Genomic DNA, 27,496 nt, shown 5'->3' with positions numbered 1-27,496 from the left:
AGGAAAGCTCTAAAAGGGTATCCGCTGCACGTGTTCTGTAGTGTAGTCCCATTCTGGCGACTCACTTGTTACTGACCGTTCACGCAGTGAGGGGAAAATGTTTATTCAGGAAATAAGTTTCTGATCCTTGGCAGTATCCTTGGCATAAATGTCATCACCATGTTAGAGTTGCTGGCCCTCTGGAGGGGTCAGAAATAAGTTTCTGATCCTGCAGTATCTCTGCACACAAGCTGTTTCAGAAGGAATTCTGTTTAATATTCATACTACAGACAAAACAAGGGAGGAGCCTTTTAAAATGCTTGGTTCCTTAGAAATTCTCCTTCAGGCCATGAGAAATATCAGAATCCTAACCCTTCATGCAAAGCACAGGTTGTAGCATCTCTGAGTAAGGCTTTCACATGTAAAGTTTGAGTGGACTGTAAGGCGCTTGTTGCTGGTAATAGGCCCCCTATACTAGGGATGTTAAGTATCAGTTAATTGAATGGTTGAGTAACCTCATGAATTCTTATTGGTTAGCTGACTGCTCTATAGTACCCAGGGGTGGGGCCAGCAGCCAGTGTGCTCTAGCCTCACTTCTGAGGAGCTCTCTGCCACTCTTTGTTGCTGCTGCCTCTGATACAGAGGCAGCAGTGTTGGGTACCAAGCGGAGCTGGCCTGCGAGGGGAGTCAGTTTAAAAACCAGCTCCCCACATGGACCGATTGCCTGCCGCCACCCTACACTACTGTGCGCCGGGTGGAGGGGGACAGCGCCTAGGGCAGAGCTAGAAGTTGAACAGTGAGCACTTCCAGCCCAGTGGAAAGTTGGCAGCTGTAGCTCCAGCTCTGGATTTGGTACCTATAAAAGGAGCTGCATATTAACTTCTGAAGAGACACAAGCGGCTCTTCAGCCACAGATTGGCCACCCCTGGACTACACTATTACATCCCTACTCCGTACCCAAACCCCACCCCACTCCACTGAACCACAGACCCTGCATCTGGAGCCCTCCCTGCTGAACACCCTGCACTCAAACTCCCCCCGATGCGCCTCACCCCCAGTACCCTTCTTTGCCCCCACATCCAGACTCCCAGACCACTGACCCCCAACGAGATGCACCCAGACTCTTGCCTCTTACTCCCCCAGCACTGAGCTCCTACCACAGTCCCCTGGAAGTCCCTGCAGAGCCCCATTGCTTCTGTACCTGGAACCCTCCCCAACAAGCGTCTGCATCCATACTCCCCCACATAGATCCTTCCTCCATTGAACAGCCTGCATCCAGACTATCCCCCACAGAATTCTCATCCCATACTGAGCCCCTCCACACTTGGGTCCTGCCTGGTTGAGCTTGCCTGCCCCACGCCTGGTATGCTTCTCTCAGGGTGTTTCTGGGACATGCCCAGGACTTGTTCTGTGTCAGAGTTGGGTGCAGTCTGTCTCGGGTGAGAGGTGGAGGGTGTTGCAGGGTGATCTCTCACCTTTTTGTAGCCAGTGGCCTGTTTTGTAGCCAGTGGCCTGTGTTCCCCACTGCCATGCTGGAGTTTCAGCATTTATTTATTGGCAAATAAAACTGGCAAAATTTTCAAGTACCGTTTGCAGAATTCTTAAATGTTTGGTGCAAAATGCCATTAGGAGGCAACGTCACTAAAGCCAACCCAGTTCCACCAGTGAGAGCCAGCTGTAAAAGAAATGGAGAGTCAGACCCAGGGCCCAAAAGGGGAATCACTCCCCCTCTGTTGGTTTTAAATTCAGGACAGATATTTCGATCCTGCAGAGCTTATGGAGTCAGCTCCTGTCATTGGCTTTACTTAGTTGAAAAGAATTGGGACAGACCTCGTTTGCTGGGGAGTGGAAGCCCTGAATGTGCAATATGATACAATGCCTTTTGCACGATTGGGTGGAGCCTGGCCTAGCCTCATTGAGTGAGGGTGCCACGCCCTCACAGGAGGCAGTGCAATATGGTCCTAGCAGTGCTTAGGGTTAGATGCCCCAGCTCCATTCTGCCAGAGGCCTTGCCCCTTTTGGGAGCACAGAGCCTGCTCCCTCCCCACCTTGCCAGGGGCCCAGCAATTGTCTGTCCCTCAGGGAGCTCCCGAGCTTCATAAAAGGCTTTGTTTTGAGAGCTCAGTCAGGAGACCCTAGAACAGAGAGCTCTGAGGAGAGGGATTTCTCAGGGAGCTCCTCCAAGCACTGATTGGAAAAGGGGATCAGGGACATGTGCCCCTGGTCCTGAGAGTTATGAGGGACAAATCCTGAGCAGGAGGCTCAGCCCAGCGAAAGGACTTCAGCAGTAGATGCGGGGTTATTGGGGAACTACGTGCTGCTCCTGGGAAGAGCTGTAGAGTCCAGGGAAAGAGCATTTCCTGAGGGCAGGAGCTCTGACTCCAGAAGAGGGTCTTGGGTTGAGAGGGCCTGACCCATGAAAACCCTGGATGGAGGGGAGAGGATGACTCAGGTGTGGGCTGGCTGATTTAAGAATAACTGAACCCTCCTGCTAGGATGCTGGATTGAAGGCTTGTTAGCCTGCCATGTTTGGCTGTTGATTAAAGAAGCAAGACCTCTGCAAGGGCTTTGTCACTGCAAACCTCACAGAAGCTATTGATAGTTTAGAGTCCTGAAAATTCACGGATACCCGCTTTATGCCCACATTAGGGATGTGAAAGGTTAACCAGTAAGCATCCCCAATAACACTTTTTTCCCCGGTGGGTTTTTTTTGGGGGGGGGGGGGGTTCGGTATTTTTCTTTCAGCCATCTGGCAATCCTAGGTGCATGGTATATTTCAGTAGATTCTGATACTCAGAGACTGACCGAGTGGAGTGGAGATTGGGAAGAGACACGCTGCTCAGAATATGTGAATTGTACAGAGAGGCTGACAGATTTGCCCAGAACCCAGGCCAAGGTGTGGGGATGGCTCTGCACCCCTGGAAAGGCCGGGGTCTTGGGTGGAAGGGGTGGGGCTGGGTCCTAGCCTTCTCCCGCCAACCTTCAAGCAATGCCCAGGGCTCCAGCAGCATTTTAAAGAGCCTGGGACTCTGGCTGTTAGTAGCAGCGGCAGGGGCCAGGAACCCCAAACCCTTTTGAATCACCAGGCCCCAGAGCAGCAGTGTGCCCCACACCCCGCAGTTCGCGGGCCTAGAACTGCAAGATAAAAGCTGCCACTTGCACTAACTTAATGACAGCACTTCGTGCACAAGATCCCAGAAGTGATTTAAAAATGGATGTGCAAAGAGGTTACAAACTCCACAGGGACAAGAAAAGAAACGAATGATATGTGTTCCCTTAGCTGGCAGTGCTGGGAGGAGCTCTGTATACTTAATGCACAACATACCATGGGCTGGGCTGAGGTGAGGAAGAGCATGGCCATGCACAAGGACTGAGGCGATAAGACCCATGCTCTGGATTTTCTTCACATTGTTCACTACAGGCAGTCCCCGGGTTACGTACAAGATAGGGACTGTAGGTTTGTTCTTAAGTTGAATTTGTATGTAAGTCGGAACTGGTACATATTGTAGGGGAAACTCTAGCCAAACATTTCTCCAGAGCTCAGTTTTATTCTCCCACACCTCACTTCCCTCGGTCATTTATTCTCAAGCTGAAGTGTCTGCTGAGAAAAGCCGCTCCGCGTCTCCCTGGTCTGCTGGGGGGAAGCAGCTAGTGCTGGGTTGCCTCACCCCGTTTGTAAGTAGGGATCCGATGTAAGTCAGATCCATGTAACCTGGGGACTGCCTGTATTGACGTGGGCATTGTCCACCTGACTGTTCAGACCATCAGTTCCCAAACAGGCTTTGCAAAAGCAACTCAGGAATTTGAGTATTTTAAGGGAGATTGTCCAGCAGAGAAGGAATACCTTTGGCAGCAAAGGCCATAAAACTAGCAGTGGCACTTGGTGGGCTATGCACATCAGGTGAACTGACTGGCGCCGTATCAATAACTGGTCTGGGGCCTTTTAGGACATAACTAGGGCCAGTTTCTGATATGCCAGCCTTCTGGATAGGCATGCACAGCCAGCAGTAGGCAGATTTTTAAAGTCCTAAGGTGTATAACTAAATGTGTAAAATATGCAATTACAGGCTTAATTTGCACTCATGTTTATTAGGATTGTGTGCACAAATCATGTAACTTTGCACACCCGGGTTGTATATACAAATGTAACATCAGAAAAACCTCACTTGCCCATGTCATTACTCCATTTGCAAACTCAATAAGGGTAATTAAATACACATTTTAATACTGTGCTGCATACCAAACATCTATGCAAGTTTGCCAGAGCACTAAGGTTGCATGGCTCGGTCATCTGAAGAAGTGGGCTGTGCCCATGAAAGCTCATGATACCATCTACATGTTCTGTTAGTCTATAAAGTGCTACCAGACCTTTTGTTTTTTTCTGTAAGTCTAACTCGGCTACCCCCTGAATCTTGTGGATTAACAAGGTATATTGCATGATAAGCCTAATGAACTAAGCCTGTGTCTGTGATCTTGTCTCCCTCTAGTGGGTATCAGCAGCAACTGTAATGGCTTGCTGTTTACAACTTAATATTAAATCCTGTTTAGCTGTGTACTCCAGTAGTTCTCAACCAGTAGACCCCCCCTGAGGGCTTGCTGACTGTCTAAAATTTCCATAGCGATCCACTTCCAGTCTAAATATTTCAGGACCCACAGATATAAACCGTGAAAACCACTGGTGTACTCCACTGGCCCGAGTGGTAAGGGCTTGTGCTAGTGGTGTTGACTGTTCCAGGATCGTTACTCAGTACAGCCAGGGTATCGTCCGACACGCAGCCATAGTTTGTTCTGCTTGTCTCTCTGGTTTACGTCTGTTGAAGATAACTGAAGTCATGGGTCAGTCTGAGCAGGGCCATCCTTTGATCTCCCCTGAAAATACAGAATAGGTCCTACACATGAGCAGCAGCATCCCTGCCTTCCCCAGGTGCTGTACATACCTGTAGGACAGTGGAGGAGTCAAGTTACATGTGAAAAATCCTGCAGCCCTAATTTCATTAAAATGTCTCCCTGGGGAAAGTGTTCTTGTTAGTGTAATTAATGGGTGTGAAGGGCCATGGAAGAGAAATGGATGCCCTTTTCTATTCAGCTAGCTAGCCTGCAGCCATGTTCAGGCCAGCCCTGGCTTTGGGTCCTGCACTTACCTGTCCAAAGGGTACAGATTCTCTGCCAGTGTTGTAAAAATGCTGACATGTCACCTGACTTTTTTTTTTTTTTTTTTGCATGTGTTATTTTGCAGTGGTGAGCTAGTACTGCAGCAACAACCCTGCTCTGCACAGCCCCAGGGGTTTCACTAGTTATAGCAATCATTTTGCAAGTCCAATGAGAAATGCTACCTTCTCATTTTGGCAGCTATTTTTAGGCATTTTTGTTGAGTTTGGAGAAGAAAAGTCAGCACGTTATTTAGGGAGAGCTGATTTGTGGCCTTCTCCTCTAACATGGAGGCTATTTTGTCAAATAGCATCCAAACTTGAATACAGAATGGATGCTTTTTATCCCCATGAGTTCAATAAAAGGTTGCAATTAAACAAGCCTAGTTTTGCTTATGTCTCAGACTGAGAAAAGGCAAGATTGTAACAGGAGAATAGAATGTACAGGAAAGAAAGTGACTCCTCCATATCCACTGTGCTTGATTTGAAAGGGAGAGGAAATTAAGCCAGAGCTGAGACGACAAACCCTTTTCAGATTCAGTGTGCATGGAAGCCCTTTCAGTATGCACATGTAAACCATCTGTTGGCTGCAACCCAAGATGGAGCTGCCTCCTTTGTCTGAGGCTGGCTTACTTGAGCCGCATCTCCCTGTCAATGCTCCCAACCTGTGATAATTCAATCGGAAAGAGTATTGCTGAATCCAGGACAGTTGGCGACAGATGAATTCTTTAAAGGACTGGCAGGAAAGTGGGCTGCTGAGTGCTCTGTGTCCTATGAAGCAGCAAACAGCGGGGTGAGAGCTCTCGAACAGCCAGCCCAAATGTGAAAGACCAGAGTGATGAGTGAATGGTCACACTGGAGCGATTCTCCTGCGGCTGCCAGTTGCAGGAGGAGGAAATGAGGGAGCTTTCAGAAATGCTTTGGTTTAGTGTTGCAGATTTCAGAGCCACATTGCAGTTCTAAAGAAACTTGTATTGCATCAGTGAACAGGAACGTCTCCAAGTCTGGCGCGGTGGCAGAGTTTGGACCCCAGTCCAGCCCTCTGTTAGGGCTAGACCTTGTACTAATCTGTTTCAGTGGGTGCTTCATGACTCTGGGCCTAGCAGCTCCAACTTCTCAGAGTAGCGGGCCTGTGCAGCCCTTGCTAAGTTTGGTATCTGTGGACGTCCTCCAGAAGTGCTGTCCTTTGATCTGAACGACAGCAAAGGAGAGCATTTGTTCCCACTGAACCCACCTAAGTTTCTGCCAGAAGAGGCCAGTGCATTTCCCAAGCTGCTGGATAAAGACGAGTGCACAGAGCATGACATGCTGATTTTGTCTTTTTTACCTGCTGTAACTAGTGTTGCCAGGTGTCCAGTATTGACCCGGACAGTCCGGTATTTTCGCTTCCTGTCTGGTGGTAAATACAGAAGATACCGGACACCTAAAATGTCCAATATTTTCTGGGTTTTTTTCCCTGCCAGGAGGCGAAAATACCAGACACCTGGCAACCCTACGACACACTCAGCAACTGGGCCCAGCCCTCAGCCTCCAGACCCACAACACCCTCCTACCCCCGACCCTCTGCTTACTTGTTTTTACAGGGAAGCTCCCTTCCTCCAAGAAAACAAAAAGGCCACCGGCAAAAAGCCTAAAGCAATGCCTTCCCTGGGTCTTAATGGTCAACCGCTCCCCTGTTCCTATCCCGACTCCGCACGCACTGGAAAGGGCCATGCTGTTTTAATGCTGGTGGTTTTATTTTTTGTTTCTTTGCTCAACAACTTTGGTCTCTCCTTTAACCCCCCCCCCTTCCAAAAAACAGAATTTTTTCCCAGTGTGTTTTTTTTTTTCCGGGGGGAAGGGGACAGGTGTTTTTTCATTAAACCATCAGGCAACCCTAGCTGTAACTCAGTCCTTGCTGCAGATTTTTCTTCTTAGGCTTGCTAACTTTCTAGACCACTTTTTGTTTTCCTCTCCTCTCTCTCCAGGCAGAAGCTGTGGCTTTGGTTAAGGCAGGAACTGTTTTGTCCCAGGACTATTGCCAGTGATCATGGGGATAGAAGTGCTCTTATGACGTTCCCACTAAGTGGCCTGCCTCTGTGAACACCTAGCATGGCACCTTGCTACTGCCAGTAACCACATGGGCTTCAGTGGGACTTACCACCAGCAATGTGAGCACACTGGCGCACCATGTGACTATAACGTTTCCCATGGCAGCTGTCTTTTGCCAAGGCAAGAGGGAATGGCAGAGACCCTGCTACAGCACCGTTTATGTAGGCATAGGCTAGGGCTGCATGGACCCGGATCAGTCTTGCAGGATTACGTGGAGTGGGTTGGTTCAGTGGCCAGGGAAGACCACCGAGGAAGCAGGTAGTGACTGGGGACCCTGTGTGGATTCCAGTGACAGGAGAGAAGGCAGCATGCAGGACACAGTTCCTTAGAGATCCTGGAGGAATTCTCAGGAGTGGAAACAATAGTGAAAGCAAGAGAAATGGGGATAGTGATTTCTCTTCTCCTCCCCCTCGCCCCATTTATGTGTCTTGCCCAAGGAGGCGAGATCTCTGCACATAGGCACCCTCAGCAGTGGTATCTCTAGGGATTCTGACTAATGTTCCCTCTAATCTTTTCCATCCATGTGCGGAATAAATTTATATTCACGAAGGGATATACAGATGTGCCCACCAGTAGAAGGAAAAAAAAAAAAACCTGACTATGGGCACTCTAGCAATCAGCTGAGTGGTATCTGAATGCCTCCTAGCAGCTGCACGAGCACACAGCTTGCAGGGAACACTGGTTTTGGTTCTAAGTTACTCCAGTTTGGCCCTGTGGCCCTTTCATAGGATTGCCAGGTGTCCAGTATTGGCCTGGACAGTCCAGTATTTGTGGCTTCTGTCCGGTTAAAAACACCCAGAAAATACCGGACATGTAAAATGTATTTCTCGGACGGAAGGCCACTTGAGACATCTTTCCTCTGATTTGTCTGGTGGGGGTGGAGGAAGCATGGGGATTTAAAGGCTCAGTGACTTTTTTGGAGTGATTGGTGGTTTTTTGGGTTTGTTTGGTTTTTGCTCAACAATTCTGGTCTCTCTCTCCTCTTCTCCCCCCCCCCCCTTTTTTTTTCCTCAACCAATTTTTTCCCCTTCCATGTTGAGTATTTTTTGTGAAACTATCTGGCAACCCTACCCTTCTATCATAACCTGAGCAGTGCTAGGAGTCCTCTCCCCCCAACCCCTGGATTGCCAGGTGTCCGGTTTTGAACCGGAGAGTCCGGTATTTTCTAATTAAGTTTTATTATTATCATGAGTATCAGTGCGTAGTTGCGTACTGCCTGGTTTGGGGGGGGGGGCTGGGCTGGGCAGGATGGGATCCCCGGGGCTGGACTTGCCTGTGTGCCCCGCTGGGACTGTGCACATGACGGGCAGTGCCCCAGGATCTGCATGCTCCCGGGCCAGCCCCGCTCCCCCCCCCCACCCCCTCCCAGTCGGCCCTGCTTACCTCCCAGCCGGTGTCCCCCCTCCAATCTGAGATCGTGTGTCCGGTATAATTTTTTTTAACCATCTTATAACCCTCCCCTCTTCCTCCCTCCCGCCAGGCACCGGGTCACAATGCTGCTTGCGCAGTTTTGGCTCTGCCACCCCCACCAGCCACTCTCCTGCTCCTAGTAGTAAGCATTGTGTATATGCAGGACTGAACCTGGGGGTCCCTTCTGCAGGGCTATGGCTCACGTTCAGTATATATGTCCTGTTCCTCTGCTCCCAGAAGCACTATCTTGGGAGATATTGCCCAAAAAACAGATATTAGACAGGATCACAAAGAAAAAACAGTTTCTTGCCATTTCAACCAGAAAGAGCATTGTCTCAACGACTTGATTACCTGCATCCTGCTTCAAAGACCTTTTAAGACTTCACTTGAAAGAGAATCCTCTGACCTGTCATTCATGCTTAAATTCAACACTTTACACCTGAGTTTAAACAAACACATTAATTACCTTACCCATTACAAAGATAGCTTCCCCAACTATCACCTCTAATATCATTAGCTCACAGACATTTACCTTGCCCCCCTCCCCCACACTGTTCTGAAATTTGATTTGTCCTTTTCATATGTGTTCATTTTTTTTTTTAAATTGTATCCTTTGGTATATATGGTTGTGACAATTTTCTTCCACTATTTGATCTGAGGAAGTGGGTCTGGCCCACGAAAGCTCATCACCTAATAAACCATCTTGTTAGTCTTTAAATTGCTACATAGTCCTGTTTTTTGTTTTATCTTGGGCGAGTACTGCCTCAGAGCAGGCAGACCCAGCCTCCAGCAAAGCAGTCAGGATGAGGAGCAGGGGTATAGCAGGGCTGGCTGCTGGAAGCAGACAGCAGCGAGTAGTTGCCCCTTCTCCCAGAGGATAGCATATTTCACTGGGGAGGTGCCTCTTGCAGCTGATGAATCAGTGATGCAGACTTCAGAACTGAATCCAAAATGGAGCAAAAGCATCAGCACTGTCTGCAGTTAGTGCTGATTATACAACATGCCGTGCCAGGCTTGTCTGGAAATACCACCAGGGACTATTGCGCAACCAGGAGGAAACAATTCCAGGAGACTCAGGGCCGGGGGAGAATTGACCTGGTGCAGGGGGCTCCCCCAAGCCTGTGCACCACTGAAGGCAGATTTGAAGGCGTTCTGCATTGGGCTGAATTTTGAAAGCGTTCAGGGTGAGGAGTCTCAGGAGCTCAATCCCCTGCAGTCCCCACTGTGACATTTCTAGCCAGATTTTTTTTCCAGCACCCAGCTTGCTGAACTGTTTTTGAGTATCTGACCCTTAATCATAGAACCATAGAACTGGAAAAGACCTCAGAAGGTCGTCAAGTCCAGCCCCCTGCTCTAGGCAGGACCAGTCCCAACTAAATCAACCGCACTAATGTGCAGTGCTCCTTCTGGAGCTCAGGCTGGGCTGTGATTTCTTTGCCTTCTGATTTCTTTGCTACCCATAAGGGGAAATAAATATATGCAGTGGGCTGATGCGGGGCTTATAGATGGCTAATGAGAGTAGTTGCATACTATTTGCTCAGCAGCATGTGGGTCTCATGCTGCTGCTTCTTGCATCCCCCAGAGCCTCTCCCTAGCCCCTGTGGTAGTGTAAGGTAGGTGTCATTTTGCAAAGGTGACTTGTACTCATTTGAGACTGTTGAGGAACATTTGCCCCTTATTACAGATTTGGTTTCAGGGCCCAATGTTAAGAAGCTGTGAAGTGTCACTAAGCAGGTGTGTCTTCTCCCAGTGGGGATGTGACTGCAGAGGACTCTGACTTACACTTAGCGTTCATGTGTGGCAGCTTCCATGGGGAAGGGGGGGGGGTCAGAAGCAGGGCAGATCAATTGTATAAACAGACAAGGAACCTGTGGGACACAGCTCAAGCCTTGTGTACAAGGGCGTTAGGCAGATGTGTAGCTGTGCTGGCACAAGCCCCTAGTGTAAATGCAAAACACCACAGTAAACTGATGCACTGAGGCAGCTTATGCTGGTGTGTACCCCCTCCCTCCTACACTGTAGGTTTACACCCATGTAGCCACAGCTGTGGCTTAAACCCCAAAGCAGATAAGGCCACAGGTGCCTTGCACATGGATTCATATTACAGGCCTGCATACCTACTAACTCAGTTGTTTTTGTTGCTGCGCTGTTTGCCCTCCCGCCCCAAGGGTTTGAGGGCACGGTCTGAAAGCAAGGCCAGCTCATCATGAGAGGCAGGATTAGTCTTAATGATCACTTCAGATCCTTTGCCGAATGAAAACTACCCTGGGACACATTGGATGCTGCCAGGCTGCAAAAGCATTTGCTACAGAATGCAAAATGTACTACAGGTTGAACCTCCTTCGTCCAACACCTTTGGCACCTGACCAGTCCTGAATGAGCGGATTTGCTGGACCAGGGAAGGTCCCTCTCAACATGGCCCATGCTGTCCTCCAACTAGGGCTCCAGTCTAGCTCTGCTGCTCCCTATCTAGCTCCATGGCTGCTGTCCTGAGCTCCATGGCAGAGGCTGCAGCTGCAGCTACTGGCCCCCAATCTCTGCAGCTGGGGCCAGAGTTCCATGGCCAGGTCCCCGCTATCGCCTGGCCACAGGGGCCAGAACTCCCTGCTGCACTCCACACATCCCTCTGCCCCCTGGCTCCCGGTTGAGTCTCCACACCCCCTTGCTGCTCCTGATCCACAGCCTGACCTCCCTATACCTGGGTTCTGTGGTCCAGGCACATCTGTGGTCTTGCTGGACCAGAAAGTCCCGGAGGAGGGAGGTACAACCTGTACTTCCAGCCTTGGATGGCATCCCTGTGAGTCGGCTTCTCGGTTTAGCATCCCTCACCTGCGCTCAGTCACTTTAAAACTCCCTGAAGTACTAGTGTCCTTCTTGTGTGTGTTTAAAAAAAAAAAAGGAAGAGGAATAAGTACTAGGCAATATATTACAGGCCATCCCGGATACTGCTCAGGCTTTAGTCCTGCAAGGAAGGGGTGATGGGAAGCACTTGCGTGTGGGACAGGAGAGCTGAATTGGTCATCCTAGGTGATTAATTTATACTTAAAGAAATACTGTAATCAGGGTTCACTGCTCTATCACTACTATATGGGGGAAAGGGGTTTCTAGGCATCATATGCAGCTATGCTGCATGGAAATCAATGCGCTCTAGAAGGAAGAGGACTGCGTAAGAGAGCTGTTTGTTTCAGGCAGGTATTACATCATGTTAAATCAGCAGGTTGCTTTCAAGAGCTGACATAATGATTTGCCAAAATCAATTTATTTTGCAGCTTGAATTTCAGTGGCGTCCATCTGGCATCTGCTGGGCAGTTTAGCGACTTTCTGGGGAGCATGGGCCCTGCACAGTTCGTTGGTCGTCAGACCTTGGCCACCACTTCCATGGGTAAGGAACAGAGAAGCAGTACTGTATGTACAGCTCCCACGAGCCACCCACTAGTCTAGCCACCACGCAAGCCCTAGACTCTGCTCTCCAGTAGACAAAAGGTGCTTGGCCGTTGGATTTTCTTGATGTGTCACCCTGTTCTAATTGTTGCTGTGTTAGTTGCAATGTTACCTGTCCCCCGACACACTGCAGGTACAAAAAGAAAGGTCTAGCCAAAATGAGCATCCTCTAAATGCATCCTGTGCGGTGTCACATTTCTCTGATGCACAGAGGCACACGAGCTCTCTAAGGAGTTTCGTGTGGTGCGTCACAACTGCATTGTTTCCATCTGGGGAGACTGGAGGCTAGAGGGCACTAGCTTGGGGCAAGGGGAACATAACAGATCACTTTTGGAAGTGTGGGCTTGAATCTCCCTGGAATAACCCCCATCCCCGTGCTGTGCTGGAGAGTAACAGCCTGGAAGCTGTCACCTGGGGCCGGCATTTTTATTGCTGCTGTTGCCAGCACATGACATGCTGATTTTTTAAAACCACTTTATTAACTCTCAGAATTGTTCTATAGAAGCCTTTTTGCTATCTGATTCTCTTCAATTGTTTCTGGTTTGTTATTTAGGGGATGTGGAGATTGGTTTACAGGAGCGAAATGGACAGCTAGAAGTGGATATCATTCAGGCCCGAGGACTCACCCCCAAACCTGGCTCCAAAACCCTTCCAGGTAGCGTGGTTCACCTTGTTCGAAGTGACTCAGAGCCCACAGCATCCCTTCCTCTGGGAGCACTTGAGGACAGGTAGACTATTGGTTGCCCCTCGGACAGAGATTGCCTAGCCCAGCTGTGACCACCCCATGGGCTTGCTTGAAAATACAGTTGGATGAGCAAATGCTTTCCTGAAAACTTCCCTTTCCTAATATTTGAGAAGTTTTTTTTTCCAGCCATTTCTAACACGAACCATGACAGTTCTAGTGGTGACCATACATTTTTTCTTTCAGCTGCTTACATCAAGGCTTATCTACTAGAGAACGGAGTGTGCATTGCAAAGAAGAAGACAAAAGTGGCTCGCAAGTCATTAGACCCTCTGTACAACCAGGTGTTGTTGTTTGCAGAGAGCCCACAAGGCAAAGTATTACAGGTAAGAGCACCTCTGAAGAAATAGGACGCCTTCCCCTCTCTGCACTCAGCCTACACAAAAATATACAGAATCTGTTAAGGAAACAGGAGTAATTATCAATAATAGGAAATATTTATTTATAAATAAACAACTTATTGTAGCCAATGCAGTCTATTTGGATTTGACGAGGATAGAGGAAAAATGTTATTCTCCTATTCCTAAGGGGTTTAGGCATCTAGGTCTACTGATAAAATGTCAATTTTTCTCCATTAACAGGAACTAAATATCTGCAACAGCTAACGAATTATGGAGTTACAGCTTTTTTCATTGTCTCTGTTCTGTACAGACTAAGAACAGTCTTCGGCTGTCTATGCTGCACCCGTTTTTCACAAGAAATATGCAAATGAGGCTAAGCACAGAATATTGCTGAGCCTCATTTGCATAATTAATGAGCATCCGCTTTTTGCGCTAAAACCCCCTCTTGTGCAAGAGCCATTCTTCTGCATTTTTTCCCTACTCCCAACCTTTCTCCTGAGTTTTAGGGGACAGAAAATGTTTTGTATTGTTAATTCACTTCCAGATGCTTGACACACAATAAATCCTGGCTATTGATGTAATTGATCTTAAATTTTCTATCACTTATCTACACTGAAGGGTGGAATATTGGTAACAGATCATATCATTGGTAACAGCTCGCTATCAGTCTGTAGTAGCTTTCTCTGAACTCATGTTGCAGCTAATTCAATTGCATATGCAGCTATCTGCTTTTTAACAGGCTCATCCTAAGTCATATTTCTTCTAAACCTCTAATTTTGTCTATTTGTCCATTGTATTTATCACCATGGTATCTCTGTACCAAACAACTCTATGTAGCATTCCTTGTATCCAAGAGAAGTGGTCTCTCTGCCCCCCTACAGTGCTAGGTTTCCCTGCTTCCCATTCTCCCTTGGCTCCTTATCTCTTTCTCCCTACTTCTCTCATTTTCTTACTCTTATTTCCTATCATCCCAGCCACTGAAGTCCCATGTGTCATTACTGGGAAAATGTGTTAGCAAAAACGTGGGGCTTCCAGTTTGCTAGGAATAGGATTGGGTCTGGTTCAGCCTGTTTTCCTCTAGTAAGGAGTTCCCCAGCTGGGAACCTGCTATCAAGAATACTCTGCCCTTTGGGCTCCAGAATCGCTCCGTGACCTTCCCCATCGCTCCTCTGGGGTGCAGCCCAGAGGTGGCTCGGATGTTGGTCAAACAGTCATTCAGGTAGCCAGATCCACACCCAGGAAGTTTTGTAAATTATAAGGAATTTGAACTCAGTCTAGAAAGGCGGGGGAGCTACTGGAAGTAGAATGCAAACCTGTCGGTTGCGCTACCATCAGCCTTTGTTCTTTGGAGGTGCATTGCTGCCTGCTCTCCGAGGGGTAGCTTCTGTGGGGCTTTCACATTCACCTCAAGTGGCGTGAGCTGCAGCAGTTCACCCTGGAGTTGGTGGAATCTGTATGAGACCAGTGGCTAGGACCTCTATTGAGAAGAAAGGGTCACGTTCTCCTTGGAGGGTGTCCATGTCACTGTTGCAATGAGAAGTGATGAGTCCAGCATACCCCAGTGCAGTGCAAGATCCTGATTATTGTAGGCTGCATGTTCTCAGTTCCTCTTCAAATTTTAATGTTTAAAAAAACCAACCTGCATCCACCACATGCCCACAAGAGATTCATGGCAATAGAGCACCAGCTGCTCCTGTGGAAAACCTATTCAGGAAGTATCTTAACAGTCTTGGCAGTCAGTAATTCTCGATCAGGGGTTGTGCAGGACACACCTCTGCACATGTCACTTAGCAAGCTTATGTCCTGGCCCCAGTCATCACTGCTGACTGGAGCAGTGAAAACTGTTTGCAAACAAGAAGTAACTAAACAAAAGTAACAGCACGATGCCCTCTGAGAAGGTTCACTTACAGCAGTGTTATCTGGGGAGTAACCAAGGAAGCTGGCTCTTAGCAGGAGATCAGTACTCTGAGCTAGTGGGATCCTTGGACATAACTCAATGGTTCAGCTATTCCCAAGTTAAGCCACTTGAATTATGTAATTTAAAAAAAAAATCAACAATTTAATGTCTCGTAGCTTATTCAAAGAATAAAAACAGGGGCTGAATTCTCTGCTGATTTATACCCCAACCTCTGACTTCTGTGTCTAGTTCTCCTGAATTCAAGCTCTTTGGATAATAAACTGACTTAATTTGGCATGTGTCTTCTCCCTTCCCCATTACTGATACCTTACAGGTGAGGCAGCAGCTCTGCCCTGAGAGAGCTGCGATGTTCTGCTAATACAGAGACTATATGGGAGGAAGTTGGAAGCTGCTAGGGATTAGCCAGATGTCACCATTCTTCATCCTCATCATCATCACACTCATCCTCCCCTGCAGAGCGAACGCCTCACTCTGAGGTCTCTGATCAACTCTGTCTTCATGCAAACAAGACTATTTTGATTGTGCACAAGCCTCCAGTTTGTGTTTGGTTTTTTTTGTGTTTGACTGCTGATGGCTCTTGCTGCACCTGTTGGCCTGTCCATTGTGTCGTAAGTGTGATTTCACTTTCACCATTGCCTGTGTCTGTCAGCCCTTTGCATTAGATCTTCCTTGATCTCTGAGGCTTTCTTCCCTGTGTGTTCCCCTTCCTCTTCATGAAACTCCAAGCATGCATTTTGTGTTGCAGAGCTGGCTTGCTAATCTGTAGCTTCTGGCCTGTTCTCCGGGTGAGTAACCATGTGTCAGCACCATATGTTACGTTTCACGAGACCTGGATGCAAAAGCAAATATGGAGTTTGCTGTTGGTGTTGCTACTTAATCCTCTGACAACTAGTGTCCAGTCATGGTTTTCCAGTTTAGTGGCCCAATTTCTGCCCCCTTCAGCAGGTCTCTTCTGTGACATTCAGTCTGTTCAATTGCCATTGGAAAGCTTGAGTAACAGATAATTTAAATATTAATATAAGTATACTGCCCCCTGAATTACAGTGGCATGAACATCTCTACAGGGAAGGGGTAGGCAATAATTTTTGATGGGAGGGGGACACACTAAGATTTTGGTAAGTGGTCAAGGGCTGCACTTTTCTGTGGAGGAGCTGTGGGGTCTAGGATGGAGGTTGGGTGCAGAAGGGAGCTCGGGAATAGGGCAGTGGGGGGCAGGAGATGGTGTGGGGTCTGGGAGGGAGTTTGGGTGAAGGAGGGGCTGTGATCTGGGGTAGGGGATATGGGTGCAGGAGAAGAATCTGGTCTGCAGAAAGGATTTTGGAGAGGGTGGAGAGCCTGGGGGGGTTGTGAACTCAGGCAGGTGGGAGGAGGGTACCGGGGGGTTGGGGTGCAGGGTCCAGGAGGGGGTAGAAGGATTCTGGCCTGGGGGAGGGGTTTAGAGGAGTACAGGGTATGGTAAGGAGTTTTGGTGGAGGGACAGGCTGGGATACTAGAGGCAGGCTCTGGCTGGGAGGTGGCACTTAGCTCTTAAACAGCTCCTGGCCAGCAGCACGTTCAGGCAGGCTTCCCTGCGGGCCAGCAGCCCCAGATCACTGGCTGGCTGTGCATGTGGTTCTCTGCGCTAACGGGAGGAAGGGAGAGGCTTCACGTACTGACCTTGCCTCCAGCAAAATCTCTCAGCTCTATTGGTCAGAAATTGGCCAATGGGAGCTGAGAAATTATGCTGCACTGCCCCCATCCCCAACAAAATCTTTCAGCTCCCATTGGCCAGATTCCAGTGACTAGGAACTGAGAGATTTTGCTGGGGGGCAGTGTGCTGAAGGCTCTCCTTTCTCCCCGCAGCACAGAGAGCAACACGGAGCAATCAGCCGCTTTTATCTGCATTGCTCCCTGCTGCAGGAGCAGACGTGGGCTGGATCAAAAGTTTTGGAAGGCCTGATCCAGCTGGTGGGCTGTATCTTTCCTGCCCTTTCTATAGGGGATGCTTGCACATGAGACTTCTCATGGAGCTTACGAAGTACCTTGAATGTTTGTATTATTAGAATTGTCACTTTTCCCTTTATCTGTCACCCTTACTTGCATTGTGTTGTATTTTAAATGCTACTGATTGCTATCAGACTAATCATGATACTGCTCAATGTGAATACATATATCAGAATCCCTTACTTCTGCACATCCAAAAGCATCTAAAATCACTCGCCTTCTCCCCACCCTTCCCTGCCTCAGTCTTCCATTCCAAAGGAGGCTTAAATGACTTAAACAGTTTGAAGGAGAAATGAGCATCTGGTTTCCTTCATGTGTCATGCTTCAGGCTAATGCAAAACTAAAAGAAAAATGACATATATAGGGCCAGATTGTTCCTCTAGATCCATGCTTGATTTGCAGACCACCTGTCTCTTCTCATGGTTACTAAGGGGATTTAATTGAGCTCTGGCTGAAAGATTCATGTCTAAGAACAGACAATTTTAGAAAAATTTTGAATTTGAGTGTCTTGGTAACGGGATTGTGCAGATCAGCTGGCAGAATCAGGGCCTAACCAGACACGGGTAAGAGAGGAGTAACTGGTATCCTCATTTTACGGATGGGGTAATGAGTCAGAGAGAGACCTGATGTCCCTGTCCAATGTTGCAGGGTTTGTTGCAAATTCTGCAGAATATTTAAATCCAAGACAAAATACACACAAACGTATGTGTGCATGTGATGGGTTGGATCACAGATTAGCATGCTGGTCTTGCCACTGAGCCTGCCTGTCTGCTCTGTGTGGTGCCCCATCTTCCTGTTCTGAGCCAGAGCCACTCTGGTCTCCCCCAGCAAAGACATAGAGTTGGGATAACAGCCCACAACAGAGCGATACAGAGAACAACTCATCTCTGGGAGGGTTCGGTCACGGGCTTGTCTGTAACCAGGAGCACAGCCTTAATGGGACCAAAACCCCAAATAAATCTCTTACTCTCTATAAAAGTTTTACCTAGAGAGATCTCATAAGTTGACTTCCTTTTCAGTGATAGAATGAAATGCACAGCTGTTTCCATACTGTTCCCTCCCCTGGTGACAACTATTTACACTGGGTTTGATAATAAACAAAAGTGATTTTTATAAAGAACAAAACGTGGGATTTAAGTGGCTGAAAGTGATGATCGAAAGATCAAAATAGGTTACTAAGATGGCATGTTGCGTTTATGTTAACTAAGCCAAATACACTAAGAGAAGAAAATTGTTACAAATTATAATTGTTCACCCTAGATCTTATATCAGATAAAATTCTTTGGGCTAGAGCTGATCTTTCTCCTGAGTCTAATGGCTTCTCCCTTTGTTAGTTATTCTCTTTCCAGTTCCTTTCATGTGGTGGGGAGCAATGAGTGAAACCAGCTGAAGACAATTGTTTGCTTATCATCCCATAAATAGGATTTCCCTAGGGCGGGAACTCTTTGTTCAAGTCCTTCCCCCCCCCCCCCCACCAAAAAAAAAGAAGGGTACAAAATTCGAGGTGGACTCCAGCACTGGGTGGCATGGTCACATCTTGCATGATCTAAAAATCAAAAAGGTATAAAAAGCAGAAACTAGGTCAAATTACAAAGGATGAATATAAGCAAACAACACAGGTATGCGGGGCAAGATAAGAAAGGCAAAAGCACAAAAAGCTCCATCTAGCTAGAGACATAAAGGCTAACAAGAAAATGTTCTGTAAATGTATTAGAAGCAAGAGTAAGACCAATGACAGGGCAGGCCCATCCCTCAGTGAAGAGGGAGAAACAACAGGAAACTTGGAAATGGCAGAGGTGCTTAATGATTCCTTTGTTACAGTCTTCACCGAGAAGTTTGATGAAGGGGTGCCTGAAATATAGGGTTGCCACATGTCCAGTATTCAATTGGACAGTCTTGTTTTTGGGCCCTCTGGCCAGTAAAAAAATCCAGAAAATACCGGACATGTGCAATAATTGGTATTTTCTGGTTTTTTGGCGGGGTGCCCAACGGAAGCCTGGCGGGGGCTGGGAGGTGGGCGTGATTGGTGGTGAGAGCCTCTGGTTGAGGAGGAGGAGGAGAGAAGGAGAAGCCCTGTCTGTGTTCCTGAGCGCTGTTCAGCGCGTTGTGGAGCCAGTAGCCAGACTTGCTCGTGCTTTGCTGGGACCATGCACGGGACAGACAGCGCCCTGGGATCTGCATGTGCCCTGGTCAGTCCCGCTCCCTGCTGGCCGAGTCTCTCTCCCCTCCCCCGTTCAGCCCCACTCCCCCTGACCCCTCCCAGCCAGCCCTGCTTCCTGCAGGCCGGTTCTCCTTCTCCCGATCTCCCCTGGCCAGCCCCGCTGCCCCGACACCTCCCCTCCTTCTCCCCCCTCCCCCGCTGCTAGTCTTGCTTCCCATCTCTTCCCTTCTTCCTCCCCCCCCCCCCCCCCACCTAGCCCTGCTCCCCTCCCGGCTGATCCCTCTCTCCTCTCCTCCCCCCCCCCCCCCAATCAAGTGTGTCCTGTATTTTTTCTGAAGCTACCTGGTAACCCTACTAAAATAGTGAATATTAGTGGAAACAGTGTAGGTTTAGAAGTTTAAAAAAAAAATAAAAAAAATCACTTAGAAAAGTTAAATGTCTTCAAGTCACCAGGGCCTGATGAAATGCATCCTAGAGTAATCAAGGAACTGATAGAGGAGGTATCTGAGTCTTTAGCTATCATCTTTGAAAAATCATGGAAGACAGGAGAGATTCCAGAAGTCTGGAAAAGAGCAAATCTAGTGCCCATCTATAAAAAAGGGAAATAAGAACAACTGAGGAAACTACAGACCAGTCAGTTTAACTTCTGTGCCAGGAAAGATAATGGAGCAGGTAATTAAGGAATCCGTCTGGAAGAAAATAAGGTGATAAGTAACAGACAGCATGGATTTGTAAAGAACAGATCATGTCAAACCAATCTGATATCTTTCTTTGATAGGATAACAAGTCTTGTGCATAAGAGAGAAGAGGTGGATATGATATACCTAGACTTTAGTAAAGTATTTGATATGGTCTCGCATTACCTTTCTATCAATAAACTAGGGAAATACAACCTATATGGGGTTACAATATGGTGGGTAAATAACTGGCTGGATAACCGTTCTCAGAGTAGTTAATAACGGTTCACAATCCTGCTGGAAGGGCATAACGAGCGGGGTTCTGGTAAGGGTCTGTTCTGGGACCGGTTCTGTTCAATATCTTCATCAGTGGTTTAGATATTGGCATAGAGAGTACGCTTACTAAGGTTGCAGATGATACCAAGCTGGGAGGGGTTGCAAGTGCTTTGGAGGATAGGTTCATAATTCAAAAGGATCTGGACAAAGTGAAGAAATGGTCTGAAGTAAATAGGATGAAGTTTAATAAGGACAAATGCAAAGTACTCTGCTTAGGAAGGAACAATCCATTTCACACATACAGAATGGGAAGTGACTGTCTAGGAAGGAGTACTGCAGAAAGGGATCTGGGGTCATAGTAGACCATAAGCTAAACAAGTCAACAGCAGGCCTGGGCAATATATATCCTGCAGGCCAGATGTGGCCCGCCAAGCCACTAGATTTAGCCCATGGAGGCAGCAGGGAGCCCCAGGCAGGCTCCCCTGCAGCACTGTATGCTGTACAAATACATGGCTGCCAGGCTTCATTTCAGTTTCAAAACTGGAGTGGGGAGGAGGGCAAGCTTCAGGAGCTGCCCCCAGCAGAATCCCATTGGCCAGTTTCTAGCCAGAAACCAGCCAGTGAGAGCTGCTTGTTTGAATAACAGGTAGCCAAGAAGAACCACGCCCCCTCTTCTCGGTTCAGTTATTCACTGAAGCACATGGCCAAGCAAGGAGGCAGGATGGCTGGCTGGGAAAAGTTTAAGCTCTGCTAGCTTTAGCTCTGCAGGCTGTCAGGCTGGTTTGGCTGCTGGCTGGTAAGTCTCCTGGCCACAGCCTGCCTCTGGCACCTTACCCCTCCCTGCCCCAACGCTCTCCCCCTCCCCCACTCAGCATACCCAAACCCTCTGTCTCCCTCTTGGCACCCCAATCTCCTGCCCCAGATCACAGTCCCCTTCTATCCTAGGTCACATCCCAAACACCTGCACTTTAGTCCCCTGCCCTAGGTCACAACTGCCTGCTTCACCCAAACTCCCTCCCAGACTCCAGTCTCCCTCTTGTACTCCAAATTCTTACCCCAAGCTCCCGTTTGCATCCAGTCTCTATCCCAGTCCCCGCATCTTCTCCACTAATATCATGAAACAGTGCGGCCCTTGACCACTTTCCAGAATCTGGGAGTGGCCCTCCCCTCTAAATTATTGCCCACCCCGGTCAGGAGTGTGACACTGTTGCAAAAAAAAAAAGCAAACATCATTCTGGGATGCATTACCAGGAGTGTTGTGAGCAAGACATAAGAAGTCATTCTTCTGCCCTACTCTGCACTGATTAGGTTTGTCGGGCTGTGTCTACACTAGCGCGTTCTTGTGCAAAAATGGCCACTCTTGCACAAAAACATGCCGCCTGTCTACACTGGCTGCGCGTTCTTGTGCAAGTAAACTGATTGTCTTGTAGAAAATCAGGGCTTCTTGCGTGAGAACTCTGACTTTCCCTCTCAGGAAGAAGCCCTCTTGCACAAGAGCTCTTCCAGAAGAGGCCAGTGTAGACAGGCAACATGAATTTCTTGTGCAAGAAGCCCCTATGGTTAAAATGGCCATCAGCGCTTTCTTGCGCAAGAGAGCGTCTACACTGCCATGGATGCTCTTGTGCAAAAGCACATGCCAGTGTAGATGCACTCTTGTGGAAGACTTTTTGCACAAGAACTCTTCCACAAAAGAGTTCTTAGGCAAGAAACTGCCGGTGTAGACGTAGCGTTGGAGTATCATGTCCAGTTATGGGCACCACATTTCAAGAAAGATGTGGAGAAATCGGAGAAAGGCCAGAGAAGAGCAACTAACATGATTAAAGTTCTAGAAATCATGAGCAATGAGGGAAGGATGAAGGAATTGGGCTTGCTTAGTTTGGAAAAGAGAAGACTGAGAGGGGACATAATAGCAGTTTTCAGGTATCTTAAAGGGTGTCATGAGGAGGGAGGAAAATTGTTCTCCTTGGCCTCTGATAGGACAAGAAGCAATGGGCTTAAAGTGCAGCAATGGAGGTTTAGGTTGGACATTAGGACAAGCTTCCTAACAGGGTGGTTAAACATTGGAATAAATTGCCTAGAGAAGTTGTGGAATCTCATCACTGGAGATATTTACGAGCAGGTTAGACTAGGGATGTTAAGGACTAGTCGCTCCCCCTCCACTTGCTGCCTCTATCAAAGCGGCAGTGCTACAGGAAGCCCAGGCTCTGCGTGGCGCTGCCCCTTTGAAACGCCACAGTGGCATTTCAAAGGGGCAGCACTGCATGGAGCCTGGGTTCAGCTGGGATTCCGTGTGGCACTGAGCTTGGGATCAGCTGTGCGGCACTGCCCCTTTGAAACACTGTGGTGGAATTTCAAAGCTGCAGCGCTGTGTGGAGTCAGCCCTATTGACTAATCAAATAGTCAATGCAAAAATGCATCGTATGTTCAATTAGTGAAATACATGCTACTTAATATCCTTAGGCTAGACAGACATCTATCAGGGATGATCTAGACAGTGCTTGGTCCTGCCGTGAGGGCAGGGGACTGCACTTGATCTCTTCTAGAATGGGAAGACTTGTATTCTATGATTCTATATCTTTGTAGGACTAACCACAGTCCAGGCTTACAGGAGAATCAAGACTCTTCATATATCATTGCCTTAAGGCCATTAGGTTCCTTAAGGACCATTAATAGCGTTTACTAGAAGACCTAGATTAATAAACAGATTTACACTTTGTATTTCTAACTTCACATACAAGAAAGATACATGCACACAAATAGAATGTACACCGAGGAACAGACAGGATTTCTGGGCCCCTGGGGAATGGGAGGGGGGCCTGGCTCTGCGCTCTTGGAAGGGGTGGGGCCTCGGGCAGGACTGGGCAACCAGCCCTCAGTGCTGCCCAGATGATGCAATGACCCCCCCACACCGATCCCCAGAGCCAGCCAGAGTGTGCGGCATGGGGCTTCGGAATGTGCAGCTCAGTGATCCAGCAGCAATTAAGGGCCCAGGTTGCTACTGCACTAGTGGCAGCTGGGAGCCACAGGCCCTTTAGAATCACTGTGGCCCAAGTCAGTTGCCTTCTTTCCCCCATTTGTGGGCCTGAATATACACATGTAGCAGATTGCAAGCTCTTGAACAATAGGTTACTTGCCCTGTTTTGCATAAAGTATGTTTGAGTTATGCAAATTCATATTAAACCCATTTCCCTAAAAAATATGGGGCCCAGCGTCACAGCGCGTGCACTTTTTTTCCTGGGAAAAATATTCTTTGTAATATTAAGCTTTGCAAAATTGAGTATGGGGCCTAACAGAAGCCTGCAATCATTTTGTAGCACATACCCAACACTATAGGAAAAGTCTCCCCTTATTTTGAATTCGGGGGGGAGGGGAGCTTGGGGATTTTGGACAGTATTTTCCATTATGTAAAAATTGGATGCCTGATCCATAAGCCCCTATAAATCCCAGGGAGTCTTTGCAGTTACTCAGATGGGCTTGGGATCTGATTGAGTGTTTCAAAACTAAGGTATGAGTTGCCTGCTGCTCTTTACTTGAAAGCTAACTATGATCCCCCTTTTCATTTCCAAGGTGATAGTCTGGGGGAACTATGGACGTATGGAGCGCAAATACTTCATGGGAGTTGCCAGGGTCCTCTTGGAAGAACTGGATTTGTCAACGTTAGCAATTGGTTGGTACAAGCTTTTCCCTACCTCCTCGATGGTAGATCCTACTACAGGTCCACTCCTGCGCCAATCTTCACAGCTTTCTTTGGAGAGCACAGTGGGACCCTGCTGTGACAGGTCTTAATGAGCAAGGAAGAGAGGAACTGCTTCTGTTTTTTAAACACGCTGTCAAGGTTTTATTTGCTGGAACTCTGACCTCAAGTGCATTGCATGTTCAGTCAGTTCTTGAGGAGCTGGAAGAGTGACCTTAGACAGAAGACAAGAGGGAAGGCTGTATTCTCTCTCCATCCAAGTAGCAGGTGCCATGGGGCATGAGTCCTAGTTGTGAAATTATACATGCACCTTTTGTTTCACTTCTTTGGCTTTCATTCATGCACCCTTGTTTCAGATCCGTATTAACCCTCAGAAGTTGCAGCATTTCTTTTCTTGAGCGGGGAAGATATTTTTCTTAGCTTTGTTTTAGAAATTCATACAACACAAATTATTTTGGCAAGACCTGAAAGACTGGAAAGCAGATGTCTAATCTGAAAGGAGCAGGAATGGACCATTTCATGGGAGTTCTGTGTTTTTTTTTTTTTTTTTTTTTTTTTTTGTAAGATCTATCTCCTTAAAAAAATCTTAAGGGAACTGCAATGGTGAGTCTTTAGAAAAAAATTCCACATCAAAGAATCGTGTTAGCCGTAAAATGATCGTTGCCATGGTTTTAAACTGTGCCAAATTACCAGCAAGTGTCTTTATTACAGTACTTGGCTAACATGGCTGCTGAAACATATTTGGTGGGAATACAAGTGGAGTGCACTTCAATTAGACTGGACAGTTCTAATGGAAGAAGCTAGCTAACTAATTAGCAGCAATTCTGGTCACTGGAAATGTGAGTCAGAGACATGCTGTTTGAGATGTGATTTACTAGCACATTGTCAGATACAACCTTCCATAGTTTACAATGCCCCTCAGTTGTTGCCACTCATTTCTCCATCATGGTGGTTTCTAGCTTCTGCACTCTGGTTTTTTTTCTTTGTGGGTACATATTTTGTGAAGTGCCACCTTCCTCTGCTGAAATAATACCATCATCTTCTGCTACAGGACAGGAGATACTTGACAGGGCAAAACCTCAGTTTGCCACCTAAGAAGGGGTGCCAATGAGCACATACCTCTTCTCACTTTAAAAAAAAAATTGTGTTGCTGAAGGCAATCCCATTCACCCATAAGTGTTGTCAAGTAAACCAAAAGAGGAAGGATGTTTTCCCCCAAAGGACTGGCACAGGAGGGGGATTGGGGAAATCTAGCAGACATAGTAGTCACAGCATGTCTATTTGGTTGATTTAAGAACAATAAAAAGGAACATCAGATGTTAACCATAGAGAAAATCCTGTAGGTTCATGTACTAAAGAGAGTGCTGTATGTTCTATGAACTGCTAAGCAGAGAGCAACTTTCTCCAACAGTTATGTGTGCTAGATTAGTGGGGGTCTTTCTCTGTGTATTAGATCATTCAAGTGATTCAATAAAGTTATGTTTGGAGATACTCACCCTCCCCCCCCCCCCCCAAAAAAAAAACTATGGAGCAATTTTAGAAGTCTGGAGTATCTCAAAGTTCATGGTAGTTAAGCCTTTTCTACTAGGGGTTTATCTCATAATTTTTAATGAAGACTTGACTGCTGTCTCAAAGTGGCTTGCTATTTTAGGTACAAGGGAGTATTTTGTTCTGTGACTTAAGAACCTGGAGTCCCATGTAATATTTAGGAGCCAATAGATTCCTGACCTGCCACTGCAACAACACACTGACAGTTTCTCCATGCAGGCCACAAATAAGTAAGAATAAAGCATGAAGTTGTATAAGATGGAGAATGTAGCTGTTTAGGGTTATAGCTTAGCTGAGGCATTTTAAGTGATTCTGAAATAATTACAGAATAGTAGCAAAAATAATGTACCCAACAATGTACTTTGTAAAAGTTGATGTAATATTTGAGAGAGGGAGAGTCTATAAACCTGAGAATGTTAAGAGTTTTAAGGTGGCAAAAGCGTCAACATTTCAGCCTGATCTCTTAATTTCCTTGGACAAATAAGTCTCTAGCCTCAGTCTAACTTTTTTTTTTCCTAACTGTATTAGGCAATTTCTATATATTAGCTTAAGAAAGTTTGTTGCATGCTGGTCAAACAGTGTTGTGGCTCTTTTTAAAAAAAGCACATTTACTGTAATTCAACTCAACACTTTTTCCTCTTGATATGTAGTAAGTCCTAGGCAATATTGTATAATATGTGTATGAACTAGATTAGATTAGATAGATTTAGTGGTTTGTAGCACTGGATCTTTTAATAACTATGTCTTTAAAAGGACTATGGGAATATAGATACATTCCAAACTTGATAACTGAATGACAGGGGTTTTATCTTCAGTTACTTTGAAAATTTTATATGGGTATTTTGTTTGGATACTAGCTACCTGTATAACTAGTTATTAACACTTTACCTGTGTCCAGTAAGAGGTATGCAACTTCCCCCAAATCTTTTTAACTGGGTGTGAGAGGAATAAATATGCCAAAAAGCATCCCAAGAAATCTCCTTTTGGGACTGGCAGTTGGACAGCTCTGTTCCTCCATGAATAGCGAAATCCACATTTTGTGGTTGCACCTCCTTCAACTCTGCAAGCTCAAATGTGATTAGTTAAATATAGGACTATTCGAGGCTATGGATCGTCTTGTTTATGTTTTTAATCACATTAGAAGGTCACTGTCAGATTAAAACTCCTATTTTTAAAAATATATATTTTTCTCTTCTGTGTTAATAAAATAACACTAGAAATTACTGTAATTGAAAGTTATTCTATTTTATGCTGTCTTGCTTATCTGCATTTCTCACATCTTGAATAGTGATAATAGACTAGCTAGTTTCACTTAGTTTGTCATGCACTAGGGGAATGCTACAGTGTCTGGGTTTCAAACCCTCAAGAACTGTGTTTACAGGCAAATAAAAATGTTTTCCCCACTGGGATAGTGGGATTAAAATAAAACAAACCACAGAAACACTTCTAATGGTTCACAATCAAAGAGCTTTAGGCTAGGAGGATCATTATGAGCTTTCTAGCACAACCTCCTTCATGCCTCAGGTGGGAGAATTTCAGCCAATACTTCCTGCATTGAGCTCAATAATGTGTGTCGATAAAGTAGAGAAAAATCTTTTAGTTAGATATGCTGTCTTGATTTAAGGACTCCAAGTGATAGTGCTCCACAAGGTCTTAAGCTTGGAAAAACTGACTTTTGCAAAACCAAACTTTTTTGGTCATATTTGATCTGCCATTGTCTGTGTAAGATAATGTGATATGGTAGCTCTAACTTCTGCCTCTGGCACATCAAATCTGTAAAAGTAGCAGTTTACTAGAATGAGCATCTGAAACCTGAATAAAGGTACATTACTCGTAAAAGAGTCTTAAGTTTAAGTGTTAGTTATGTTTTTTCTCTGTGAGCAAACCTAAGACAGGGATGGGCAACTTGCATCCCATCAGGGTTCTGTGTGTAGCCCGCAAGATACTTTATTTACTACTGCCCATGTGCAGGGTTGCTAATTTCTGCTGGCTTCTGTCTGCATAGTGTTTTCCTTACCAGTACTACTCAAGTGACATGCACATAAAACAAGGGCACATGAAGTGAGGTGCATGCTGATTGTACACGGT

At 46.7% G+C, this 27,496-nt stretch overlaps 1 protein-coding gene across 1 annotated transcript in view; it reads left to right on the top strand.

The window, feature by feature from the left end:
• RIMS4 (regulating synaptic membrane exocytosis 4) overlaps nt 1-25,369 on the top strand; it is a 96,804-nt gene extending 71,435 nt beyond the window's left edge. The window contains exons 3-6 of the mRNA XM_075901260.2: nt 11,897-12,009; nt 12,622-12,723; nt 12,997-13,136; nt 23,734-25,369. Of these exons, the coding sequence (XP_075757375.1) occupies nt 11,897-12,009; nt 12,622-12,723; nt 12,997-13,136; nt 23,734-23,952 (574 nt within the window). The 3' untranslated portion in view covers nt 23,953-25,369. The remainder of the gene's footprint in view (nt 1-11,896; nt 12,010-12,621; nt 12,724-12,996; nt 13,137-23,733) is intronic.
• The last annotated feature ends 2,127 nt before the right edge of the window (nt 25,370-27,496 follow it).

Source organism: Pelodiscus sinensis, chromosome 17, assembly GCF_052426305.1.
Source record: "Pelodiscus sinensis isolate ZL-2025 chromosome 17, ASM5242630v1, whole genome shotgun sequence".
Classification (NCBI taxonomy): Eukaryota; Metazoa; Chordata; order Testudines; family Trionychidae; genus Pelodiscus; species Pelodiscus sinensis.
The sequence above is the reverse complement of the archived record's forward strand: the minus strand, read 5'-3'. Positions and strand labels throughout refer to the sequence as shown.